This window comes from Pan paniscus, chromosome 1 (assembly GCF_029289425.2).
Source record: "Pan paniscus chromosome 1, NHGRI_mPanPan1-v2.0_pri, whole genome shotgun sequence".
In the NCBI taxonomy this organism is placed as follows: Eukaryota; Metazoa; Chordata; class Mammalia; order Primates; family Hominidae; genus Pan; species Pan paniscus.
In genome coordinates, this window is record NC_073249.2 from 205,773,496 (window position 1) to 205,786,345 (window position 12,850).

At 51.0% G+C, this 12,850-nt stretch overlaps 1 protein-coding gene across 2 annotated transcripts in view; it reads left to right on the forward strand.

Moving 5' to 3' along the window:
- The first annotated feature begins 9,705 nt into the window (after positions 1 to 9,705).
- The window catches only part of ECE1 (endothelin converting enzyme 1), a 127,143-nt gene continuing 123,998 nt past the window's right edge, over positions 9,706 to 12,850 (forward strand). The window contains exon 1 of one of the 2 annotated variants that reach the window (XM_034957437.3): positions 9,706 to 9,889. In XM_034957437.3, the coding sequence (XP_034813328.1) occupies positions 9,887 to 9,889 (3 nt within the window). In that variant the 5' untranslated portion in view covers positions 9,706 to 9,886. Of the gene's footprint in view, positions 9,890 to 10,034; positions 10,329 to 12,850 lie in introns of those variants that run through there. The other variant, XM_063594212.1, reaches the window with a different exon arrangement.

Here is a 12,850-nt window from a genome sequence, read left to right on the forward strand (position 1 = left end):
ACAAACAAACAAACAAACAAATAAAAAAAAGGAGAAGTCTGAGGCCCAGGGACCCTGAGTGACTTTTCCCATGCCCCAGGCCCCCTGCTCCCCGACTCATAGGCAGCTGTAGCTGGAGTCCTCAAGTTCTTCCCTCCACATGAAAGAACTACAGTGATGACGTACAAAGCCATGGTGGAGAGCAGGAACTTTAAAATCAGACAGAGTTGGGTTCACATCCTTCATTGCCACTTACAGGCTGTGTGACCAGGAGCAAATCAATTCACCCCTCTGACCCTCAGGATCTTCATCTGTTAAAACAGTGGTCATGTGAGTGCCCCATGAGACAGCGTATGCAGAGAAGAGGTGCTTATTAAACAAGGCCTCATTTCCTACAAGAGCCTTTCTGTAGAGTTTGATAATTTATGGAGCATCCACTATGTGCTGGTCCCTGTTTCTATAGCTGGAGTTGCAGAATTGGGCCTAGGTAGGGGAGACAAAGAGAGTAAACAGACTGAAGAAGACAGAGGGAGGTGCTACATTAGCAGTAATGCAGGGGGCTGTGGGGGCACAGACGGGGAAGGCTTCTTAGAGGAGGTGATGGTCTTACATTCAGATAGCTGTTTAGTGTTAGAGCAAACATTATAAAACATTAATCTAAAAAGACAGATTGAGGCGGAGGGTGGTGGCTCACACCTATAATTCCAGCACTTAGGGAGCTGAGGTGGGCGGATAACTTGAGGTCAGGAGTTCAAGACCAGCCTGGCCAACATGGCAAAACCCCATCTCTACTAAAAATACAAAAATTAGCTTAGCATGGTGGCGCTTAGCTGATTACGACTGTAATCCCAGCTACTAAGGAGGCTGAGGCAGGAGAATCACTTGAACCCGGGAGGCAGAGGTTACAGTGGGCCGAGATCGCACCACTGCACTCCATCCTGAGCCACGGACTGTGACTCCATCTCAAATACATAAATAAATAGAGAGATGGAAAGCCATTGGAAAAAGATAGAGATAAATCTATCAGGTGCCTGGACTGAGTTTGTTACTGAGGTTGAATATATAACCTACCTAAGGGCTTCCTAGCAGCAAAGGCAAAACAGGAAATATACTTTGTTATAGTAGTTTGGCTCTGGGGGAACTTGTTTCTTTGAAATATATAACCTACCTAAGGGCTTCCTAGCAGCAAAGGCAAAACAGGAAATATACTTTGTTATAGTAGTTTGGCTCTGGGGGAACTTGTTTCTTTGAAATAACGTATTTTTACTCCCTCAACTTGGAAGGGCTATACATAAAAGAGCTGATATTGTAGTGAAGGCATTTGAGGAAATGGTTTTCCACTCTGCCTGCATTCCTGTCCCCTCTGGCAGTCCCCCTGTGCTCATCCCAGCTAAGTCTCAGGAATTCCTTCCCCTTCACTGCTCCACCCTGGCCTACTTTCTCAGCTACGTTCCCCTCCTCTGTGCTCTCTCATCAGCGGAGGTGTTCACACTTGGGCCAGGTGACACCTGTGGAGGAAACTGCAGTGGAGCTTCATAAACTAAAACAGGGACTGGAATGGATAACTTTGGACATCTCGTCCAGGTCCAGCCTTCAGGGTCTGTGAATCTGTACCAGGGTAACTGAAATGCAACCCTACTCCTCACCATAGTAATTCCAACTTCTGTATGATTCTTCAGAAAAAAAAAAACCGCCGAGTTCAAATCCCACAACTTAAAAGCTGCCTTCTCTAGATTAGTGCCCACGTCCCCCTCGGCTTCAGCTTCTTAACACAGATAACAGCAAGGAGTTGTGGGGTGGCTTCATGATGGTGCATGCCTATTATTTATGTATATCCTTATTCTATCACGAACAGAAAGGCATTTGCAGCAACTCACAAAACACAAATAAAACAGAGCCGGGCGCAGTGGTGGTGCATGCCTGGAGCTCCAGCTACCCAAGAGGCTGGGGCAGGAGGATGCCTTCAGCCCCAGAGTTTAAGATCAGCCTGGGCAACATAGTGAGACCCCTCTTCACTAAAAAAATTAAATTAAATTAAAAAATAAGAATCTTCTGGCTGGGCACAGTGGCTTACAACTGTAATCCCAGCACTTCGGGAGGCTGATGCGGGCAGATCACTTGAGGTCAGGAGTTCGAGACCAGCCTGGCCAACATGGTAAAACCCTGTCTCTACTAAAAATACAAAAAAATTAGCCAGGCATAGTGGCACACACCTGTAATCTCAGCTACTCGGGAGGCTGAGAATCGCTTGAACCTGGGAGATGGAGGTTGCAGTGAGCCAAGATCACATCACTGCACTCCAGCCTGGTCGATGGAGTGAGACTCTGTCTTAATCAATAAGAATCTTCCTTAAGGTTCTTACAGCAAAATTAATGAGTTAATTAATTTAAACAAAACAACTGCGTTTACCAGAAAGTTAAGATAATAGACAAATTGCCTCATCCCAGCTCTCCCACTTGGAGGCTGTGTGATCTTGAGCAAGTTGCTTCATCTCTCTAAGCCTCAGTTTCCTTGTCTGTAAAATGGGATAATAGTAGTAACCACCCCCATTGGGCTATTGTAGAATTAAATAAATGAATACAGAGGAGTACTTAGCACAGTGCCTGGCATACATTACTTAGACAAGATATTTTATCAGTTTTTATTTTTATTTTTATGATGATGATGTAATCTAGCTTTCTGTGTATAAAAATGTAATCTGGGTAAAGCTGAGCCACCCAAAGCCAGTCTCAGCCCCCTGTTGAATTAGAAACACTATTTCCTCCTCTGAACAAAACAAACAAACAAACTGCAAAGCAATTTAACTATTTATTCAGTTCTTTTGAGAATGTTAAAGCAGACATCATCCATAATCTCAGTAAAACTTTATCCTGCGTCCTGCCTGCTGCTCTCTCTCTCTCTTCCGCCTGACCCCTCACTCTTTTTCAATATCTCACAGCACAGCAGCCCCCAAATCTGCGTCTGGATCCCCCAAACACTCCCTCAAAGCTCAGCCTGCGCTGGCTTTGACCCATTTCATCCCCTGCTCCAGCCTCTCCCCATTTTTCCCACCCCACAACCTCTGCCCTTTCTCTTGTAGTTTGTTTCTTTCTCCCGCACCTCCACCCATTACCCAGATTCACAGGGTAAAGCCCGGGCTGCAGCTGCCTGACACACCAAGTTTCCTTCCTCAGAGAGGACAGGGAGGAAGGAGGCTCTGAAAACATTAATAACGTTTTCCCTGTTCCCAAAATGGACATACATCTGTCAATTCAGCTAAATACAGAATCACATCAAAGAGTTTCCAATGGTTAATATCTGAGGAGCGATATTACAGGGACTATTTCTTCCCATTGTATTCATTTCCGCATTATCTATTTTACTTTTTTCTCTGTTTTTTTTTTCTTTTTGAGACAGGGTGTCGTGCAGCAGTCTTGAACTCCTGGGCTCAAGTGATCTTCCCACCTCAGCCTCCCCAGTAGCTGGGATACAGGCTTGTGCCACCATGCATGACTTTTTTTTTTTTTTTTTTTGAGACAGAGTCTTGCTCTGTCGCTAGGCTGGAGTGCAGTGGTGCGATCTCAGCTCACTGCAACCTCCGCTTACCAGGTTCAAGTGATTCCCCTGCCTCAGCCTCCGGAGTAGCTGGGACTACAGGCGCATGCCACCATGCCCAGCTACTTTTTTGTATTTTGGTAGGATGGGGTTTCACCATGTTGGCCAGGATAGTCTTGATCTCCTGACCTCGTGATCCGCCCACCTCGGCCTTCCAAAGTGCTGGGATTACAAGTGTGAGCCACCGCGCCCGGCCCCAACTAATTTTTTAAAAATATATTTAGTAGAGGCCAGGTGTGGTGGCTCATGCCTGTAATCCCAACACTTTGGGAGGCTGAGGCGGGCGGATCACTTGAGGTCAAGAGTTCGAGACCACCCTGACCAACATGGTAAAACCCTGTCTCTACTAAAAATACAAAAATTAGCTGGACGTGGTGGTGGGCACCTGTAATCCCAGCTACTCTGGAGGCTGAGGCATGAGAATCGCTTGAATCTAGGAGGTGGAGGTTGCAGTAAGCCGAGATCGCACCATTGCACTCCAGCCTGGGCAACAAGAGCGAAACTCCATCTCAAAAAAACAAAAACAAACAAACAAAAATATATGTATGTATATATATATTTATATTTAGTAGAGACAAGGTCTCACTGTGTTGCCGGGGCTGGTGAACACCTGACCTCAAGCAGTTCTCCTGCTTCGGCCTCCCAAAGTTTTGGGATTACAGGCCTGAGCCATGGTGCCTCGACCCTATTGTCTGTTTTACAGTGACCATGTATTACATTTGAAATTTGAAAAAATAGAGATTTTTTTTTCAAAATTAATTAAGGAAATCAGGGCAGAGGGAAGAAAAAGTAAGGTAAAAGCAGCGATAAAGTAAGTATCCTAAGTATATTCCATTGCTCTTGTATTTAAATCAAGTGAAGTTCGAAGTATGGCGCCTGGAACAGACTCAATAAATAGCAGTGAGTGCTGGACTTCATGGGTCTCTGTCCTTCACAGAAACTCAACTGCCCAGTTGAATCAGAGTAATTGGTGGCCCAAGGAGACACGAGAGGGGGGTCAGGGGGGATAGCCTGATCTCCAGTCTTTCACCAGGGGCCCAGGGCAGGGGGAGGGGTCCTGGCTGCCTCACTGCAGGGTTGGATGAGTCAGGAAGAGCCTCATTGGGCCTGACAAGCTCTGCCTGCCTGTACCCTGCCTGCACCCTGCCTCTGAGCACGGAGTCCCCTCCCCTGCCAGCCTCTTCAGAGCTTCTTCTGCCATTTTCATGACTGTATTTTCTTAGACAGGCTGGTTACTGTTCCTTGGAGAGTCTGGTGATTTCCTCGGGTGCCCTAGACAGTATTTCAGCTCAGTTACGGAAGACAAAACAACATTAAAAATTAAAAAGCTCTTACAGCGAGTCTCATTCTGTCTGCATGCCTGTGGGTCGCTCAGTGTGTCCAGCCTCTGTCTGACTTGGCACGTGGTATTACTCTCAAAGCAAAAAATCAGCCAAACAAAAGGGATTCTCTGGGCACCTACTGTGTACTAGTCGTTACCAAACACCTATTCTGTACAAGACGATGACAGAGGCAAAGCGGAGGAAGAATAATGCCAGTGATAGCCATGGCCACATATATTGAACGTCTGTGACTCAGGTCTCTCCACACATTCTGGGAGGTTCCTTTTGGATCCTGGTGAGTCCTGAGGCTGCATGGCTGGAAACCCATACCTAAACTGCAATGCCAGGTATCTCCAGGGTCTCACTTCCTGGCTAATCAGAACCCTTGGCCACAGTGATTGGCAGAGGAATTGACACATGTCTCAGTGACAGTCGACAAGACTCAGTTTTGGGAATGTTATTAGAACTGTAGGAAAAAGTGAGTCCCTGTTTCCGCTGGGAGTTGATAAGAGAGTAGGATGTGAGCCACTGCTGAGGGCAGCCATCTTGTCATCATGAGGCCAAGAGGTGAGGCCAGCAGGGAGGGAAGCGGTCTTCAGAGATGGAGTAAATGAGACTGAATCCTAATGTCATCATCTGAGCTCCTCTTGGAGCCATGCCTAAAGCTAGCTCTGCCCCTGTACTTTGTAGTTACATAGGCTCTGTGTAACTCAATTGGCTCTGGCCAATTCAGGTTGGTTTTCTGCGTTTGAGCCCTGATGCTCCGATGGGGCAGACCCTGTGCCCAGAGGCTTGAGTATTTGGAAGGGGCAACTCCCCACATCTCATCCAGTCTCCAGCAGTCTAACAGGGGACACCTTCTCCTGTCATAAAACCACTTGTGTCTGTCAGAGGGCATGGCGAGCCCATGAATACCAACAGAAGCAGCTGCATGCCAGCAAAGGAGCAAAGCCCCTCAAACTAGCTGTGTCTTCTCGGGAAAATCACTTTCCCTCTCTGAACATTGATTTTCTCACCTGCAATATGGAGGTGATGTGGGAATCATAGCACCTACCACATAGAATTGTGAGAATCACTCAGATAATGCTGCAAAGCACCTGCCACCGTGTCTGGCACATAATAAATGCTTAGCATTTGTTATGGCTGGCCGTTCCCAGAAAGCTGTTTGGATGAGGTGATCTCTGAAGATCCTGGAGGAGTTGGAGGTAAGGGTCAGAGTCGGCAGCAAACCTCACTTGCTTGCTTCCCTTTGAGCAGCATAAGACCAGGGGCTGCGTTTTCTGGAGCAGCCTGGTAGAATGGAAAAGACTCAGCCATCACCTTGGGAGGCCTTGGTTCTAGTCCTGATTCTGCTGTCAAGCCGGGTGAGTGGCTTTGGAGTGGGTTTGGGCATGCTGCCCCTCACTCCCTGCCCGCCCCGCCCCATCCTTAATGTGCCCCTTTCAGAAGCAAGAAAGCCACAGCCTTTCTCCTCTGCTTTCTTCATAGAGCCAGCAGAACCACACCTTACTCAATATAGTGTCCCCAGTACTCTGCCCTGAGCTGATACAGCATTCCAGAATGTCCATTTTATGAGTGATTAAAATGTGGTCATAATACCTATACCTGACCTTCTGATTTTTTTTTTTTTTGCCGGATTCTCACTGTCGCCCAGGCTGGAGTGCAGTGGCTTGATCTCAGCTCACTGCAACCTCTGCCTCCCAGGTTCAAGTGATTCTCCTGCCTCAGCCTCCGGAGTAGCTGGGATTATAGGCACCCGCCACCCTGCCCAGCTAATTTTTGTATTTTAGTAGAGATGGAGTTTTGCCATGTTGGCCAGGCTGGTCTCAAACTCCTGATCTCAAGTGATCCACCACTGAGCCCTGCCTTTTTTTTTTTTTTTGAAATGGAGTCTCTCTGTCACCCAGGCTGGAGGGCAGCGGCGTGATTCAGCTCACTGCAACCTCCGCCTCCTCGGTCCAAGCGATTCTCCTGTCTCAGCCTCCTGAGTAGCTGCAATTACAGGTGCCCATGACCATGCCCGGGTAATTTATTTGTATTTTTAGTAGAGATGAGTTTTGTCATGTTGGCCACACTGGTCTTGAACTCCTGACCTCAGGTGATCCGCCTGCCTTGGCCTCTCAAAGTGCTGGGATTACAGGTATGAGCCACTGCACCTGGCCCTTTTTTCTTCTGGAAACTTCTTGTTAGAGAGTAACAGAGACAGAAAAGTACATAGATCCTAAGGAGACTGCTCAATTTTTCACAACTGAACTACCCCCTCCTCCGTACCTAACCCTTACTAGCACCCAGAAGCTTCCCTGGTGCCCCTTTCCAGTCATTCCCTCCCCAAAGATAACACAAACCTAAGTTCTGACAGCACAGGTCTAATTTTGCTTATTTTTTGAACTTTTTGTAAATGGAGCAATGCTTAAAGGCTTTCTAGCGGTTTGTTAAGTTACAAAAGGCCCACGAGGTACATTAACTCCTTAAATCTTTACAACAGTACAGTGAGGTGGGTAAGAATTATGAACCCCATTTTACAGAGGCAAAAACGGGAGCTCAGAGAGAAGAGAACATAATCACATTGCTGGCAAGTGGAGTGCCAGGATAACTGGGTTTCATTTTTGTGTGTCCCTGGATCTTCAATGTCTCTGCAGGCATCGGGCTATGATTCTTAGGAAGACGCTTGAGGAATAGTCAGGAATCGGACACCAGGCCAGGGCAGCTGATAGTTTAAGTACCCCATGATGGAGGGGGGCTCTGGACCTTCAGGTCTGGTCACCTTTCAGACACGGCCAGACCCTCCCCTCTTCACCATGCTCCCAACTGCTGCACTCAAGGAGCTTTTCGACCTCCCTGAGTCCTCCACACTGAAGAATTTGGAATGCTGCTGGAAGGAGGGAGCAACATAGAGTTATTTCCACAGAGCCCCTTCCCGCCCTCCAGGTTCCCAAACAAACTGCCCAGGAACAGATGGTCCGCTTTAGAATGACTCTGTGTGCCCAGACACATCCAGGGCCACTCTGGGTCAGCACCTGGGCAAGGGTTGCAGTCAGTTGCTCCTCCTCTTCCTTGCTGGCAATAGGTTCTGTTTCCAAATTCACCCTGGTCACCCACCACTACAGCCTCCTCACCCCCGTTGGCTGATAGGCAGGATTCCCCGGGTCTTTCCCTCTGGCCTCACGAGCATTCTGTCTGGCCTAATGAACTCTTAGACATCCTTCAAAGCCCAAATCCCAATGCCGCCAGGATGTCTTTCTCCTGAACATACAGTCATTATGCCCCCTACACAGTAGTTTCTATTTCTCAGCCCAACCCAAATATAGATGATCACAAAAGTCACACAACAGTCACACACAAAGACCACAGTGTCACCACACACACAATGTTTTTATCTCGATGTCTCTTGCAAACTGGGTTACACACAAAGTTGTACCAAATCACAGCCATGTCCCTCTTTTGTGTGGGCACGTACAACACACGCAAACTACACCACAAAAACCCAGGATTTTTTCTCAACTTGTTTACAACAGGGACACCACGTTTCTTTCTACCACATTAACATGCATGCACAACAGGACCCAAAAGTGGAGATCACACATCACACACACACACAGGCAGGCTGTCTTCTGTTCCTTCCTCCTTCCCTTGCCCTCACAAAACCTACACGTGGAGACAGTGTCTCTCCTGGACCTGCAAATTCACACGCCTGGAGAGCCACGGCTCCTTCTCTCTGCTTTGCTACCATTCCCTCCCTCACCCCTCTATCACGGGGACACACACACACACAGCAACAAACCCCAAATACAGCGGACACACACACACAGCAACGAACCCCAAATATAGCAGACACACAAACACACAGCAATGAACCCTAAATATAGCGGAGACACACACACAGCAACAAACCTCAAATATAGCAGACACACACACACAGCAATGAACCCCAAATATAGTGGACACACACAGAACAACAAACCCCAAATATAGTAGACACTCACAGCAACGAACCCCAAATATAGCGACACACAGACACACGGCAACAAACCTCAAATATAGCGGACACAGGTTGTCCTGAAGTCCCTGGACGGCAACGAATCCCAGATAAATCAGTCAGGGCTTTCCTTCACATATAAACACACGGGCACGCGGAATCCACCCCTCCCCCACTTTGTCTCCTCTTCTCATCTCTCTTCCTCTCTTACACACACACACACACACACACACACACGGCAACAAACCCCAAATATACCGGACACACACACACAGCAACAAACCTCAAATACAGCGGACACACACACAGCAACGAACCCCAAATATAGCAAACACACACACGCACATATACACACAGAGCAACAAATCCCAAATATAGTCAGGACTTTCCTTCACACATAAACACACGGGCACGCGGAATCCACCCCTCCCACCGTTTCTGTCTCCTCTTCTCCTCCCTCTTACACACACGCGCGCGCGCGCACACACACACACACACACACACGCAGCTGCAGCGCCCCGGGTCACACTCCAGTGCAGGAGCCAGGCAGGAGACAAAGGTCGCCGAGGCTCCCGGCGCCCCCACCGGACACAATCGAGCCTCTTCCCGGTTCTGCTAGCTCCCAACGCCGGTCTCGGCAAGGTCTGGACCCTGCGCCCCGAAGCAACAACTCCCGCCTGCTCCTGCCCTCCAGGGTCCCCGCGCAGCCCTGGCAGCCGGCTCCCAGCGCGCCAAGGGTTAAGGGCCCGCGCGGGCGCGGGGAGTGCAGCCTCAGGCCGTGATTGGCTGCGCCACCCAGGCCCCGGCCCCCGCGCCCTGCCATTGGCCCCGCGGCGGCCCCGCCCCTCCGGCACTCGGCGCCGAAGCCGCGAGCTCGCCCGCTGGAGCTGAGCGCGCCGCCTGGGCCAGGCAGCCGAGCCGTCCGAGCAGCTGGGCTGGGAGCCGGGAACCCGGAGCTGGGAATCGGGAGCCGGGCGCGGGGAGCTGCGCGAAGCCGGGGCGGAGCACGCGAGCTATGGTGAGTGCCGCGCGCGGAGGTCTGGTCCGGTCCAGCCCAGCCTCGACGGTCGCGGGCAGCGGTGCCGCGGGTGGCACCCGGGGCCGCCCTGGCTCGCGGGGGGCTGGGCGCCGGCTGCAGCAGCAGCCCCCGCCCGGCTCTCGGAAGGCGTGGAGTCGGGGAGCGCCCGGGCAGAGCGCGGCTCTCCCGGCGGCGCTGCGCTTGGTCCCGTCGGGGGCGGCCGCGCCGAGCTTGGTTCTGGTCCCAGCCGGATGTGGGGGGCTCGGGGTCCCCGGTTCGCTTTGGGGTCGGTTGCTGCGGTCTGTTTTGGGTTGTCCTGAAGTCCCTGGACTCAGCTTGGCTTGGAGACCCAGGGCAGCCGGGCTGGGTCGGGCTCGCGGGTGGCGGCGATTTCGAGGTGCCTGGATGCAGCTGGACCTGAGCGTCCCGGGACACTGAGGTCGGTCTGGGGCTCGCCTTGGGGCACTGTGGGTGGCCACGCCCGGCGCATTCGGAGGGCTAGGTTGCGGCCCTCTGGGACTGCTGATCCAGCTGTGGCCTAAGGGGTGTATGTGGTGGCGACGCAGCTAGGTCGGTGCTGTCAGAGACCAGGGGACACTCAGGGGCCCTGCACCCAGCGATTCGGTCTCCCCAGCATCTCCCGGTGATGGGTCCTCAGAGGAGGGGCTTGCTGAGGCCGAGTGCTGACTGCGATAGGCAGGAGTACCAGGGAGAAAGGGAACTGGGGAGGGGCGTTTCATGGGGCTCTCTAAAGCCCCAGAAGAGAAATCCATTTGATCCAGGCTGGGCTTCCTGGGGGGGGCTGTTGGGAGGGGCATTGTCCCTGGACCCCAAGAGCAAAGGCCCTTTGTCCACTTGTCCAGGGGCGGGTGCCGGCCTCTCCATCACGGGAAGGGAGCCATCTACTTTTCTTTGGTTTCTTTCCCTATAGACGAGCCACTCGGATTCCCTCTCCTAGTTCTGTTCTGTGCCCTGTGAAGTGGGTCCAAGTCACCATGTAGGGCTGAGGAGGGCATGTGCCTGGGATGGTGGCTGCCAGTACCTGTGATCCAGCCACCTCCACTTCTCTGTGATGATGCTGCCAAGCCCGAGGGCGACTGGATGGGAGCAGGATGGGACCCCCTGTAAAGCCGAAGAGTCCCACAGTGGTTCCCAGCCCCTGCTGTGCCCAGAGCTGGAGTCCCCTTACAACCCGCCCCCCCATCTCTCCCTTCCAAGGCCTCTTCTCACCCAGCTAGGGTCTTCCTCGCTTAGGCACTGCCAGTTGCCTCACTAGAGTCAGAAGTGGTGGAATTATGGCTTAGTTCTATACCTGAAGGTGCTTAGAGACCACGTGGGACTCAACCTACCTCCTCCATTAGGAATCTCCCCTGTAATGCCCCACCCAGACCGTTTCCGACACAGGGAGTGCACTATCTGTGGACCAGCACTGGATTTAAAGTCTCAGTGTGTGGGCACCAAAAGGCCATGAGACTTTGAGGTTGTATGATCCCCTCTGCCTCTAAGCCCACCCTGAGTTACTCATAAAGAAAATTTTTTCTTCCTTAAAAACCACCAAAAAAAGAAAGAGGTCCCCTCACTTTGCCTTGGTGACACTTTATAGATCCTTACAACTGAAGAAGCCCACCAGCCTATTGTGAAGAGTCCAGGCTTTGGCGTCACACCAATTTGTGTTTGAACCCCATCCCCTCCACTTCCCCACAGGGACTTTGGTCTAGTTGAAGCATCACCCTTGAGTTTCAGTTTCCTCATCTGCAAGATGAGATGATAACACTTACCTCCAAAGGGTGAGATAACCCAAGTGAGAGTGCTTTGCTTCAGTACTGCTTAGTTTTCTTTTCCAAGCTTGAGCCCACGCTGGGAAGTTCTACCTAACATCTAACCTATTTGCCCCAGGGGTTGTCTCTGGAATCCAAAACAAAAGTCTGTCATCCATCTGTCCAGGGCAATGGGCTGGCTTTTCCAGCACAGGGACAGAGGCCACCTATTTGCTGGTCTGGAAGACGAATGAAAGTTTATCATGTTGTAGGGAGGAGACCGTGATACTTTCGTCTGTCATTCAGCCAGGATGTGTTGAACACTTACTCTAAGCCAAACCCCATGTGAGGGAGGAAAGAATTGACTGAATAAACAGTGTTATGGGAGCTTCCACCAGGCCATAAATGTCTGCACTGGTCCTCAGACTTTTTGGCACGCCCTTGGAGAGGTAAAAATATGCCAGGCAGGGGCTCTCTCCAAGCTGGAGAGACGAGAGAAAGCTTCATGGAGCAGGTGACATCTGAACTGAAAGGGGTGTCCCGGGAGGGGGACCTGTGTGACAGAGGAGCAGAGGTGTGAGTGCACAGGACAGGCTCCTGGAAAGGCCAGAATGGGGCTGGTCTGGCACCTGGCTATGAAAGGGCCAGGAAACAAAAGAGAAAGAGGGCAAAAAGGTTGCTGGGGCCAGAGAGTACTAGGCTGAGGAAGTCCACGGTGGATTGTTGACCGGCGGTGCATGCATGGGGTGGAGGCTGATGTCAGGCCTCCCTGGCTCCTGTCATTTTAATTTCCTCTAAACATTGGTTCCTGTGCTGTCATTCCTGAGGCAGGGGTGATTCGGGACTGATCAAGTGTTTATTCCCTGGATCTCCTGCTCCGCGGCTTTTAAACAAATCCAGCACTCACTTCTTTGCAGTGTAGCCAAGTTGTCCTTGGCCCCTGGGTTCCTAATGGGGCGCGTTTGCAGGGCGTGTGTGTGTGTGTATCTGTGTGTATCTGTGTGTCTGTGTGATGTGTTTCCTGTTGTCCTCACTGAATCTCCCTGATGGTCACCAGCTCCCCACCCACGTCTCTAACCCCTTGGCAGGGAGTCAGTGCTGTTCTTAAGGGCCTCAGATGGACCCTCTCCCCTGGCTTTCTCCCAGTGCAAGCCGTGGGCCGAGGGTTCTGAGGAGGCTTTTTATATCTCCTGCCTCCGGTTGT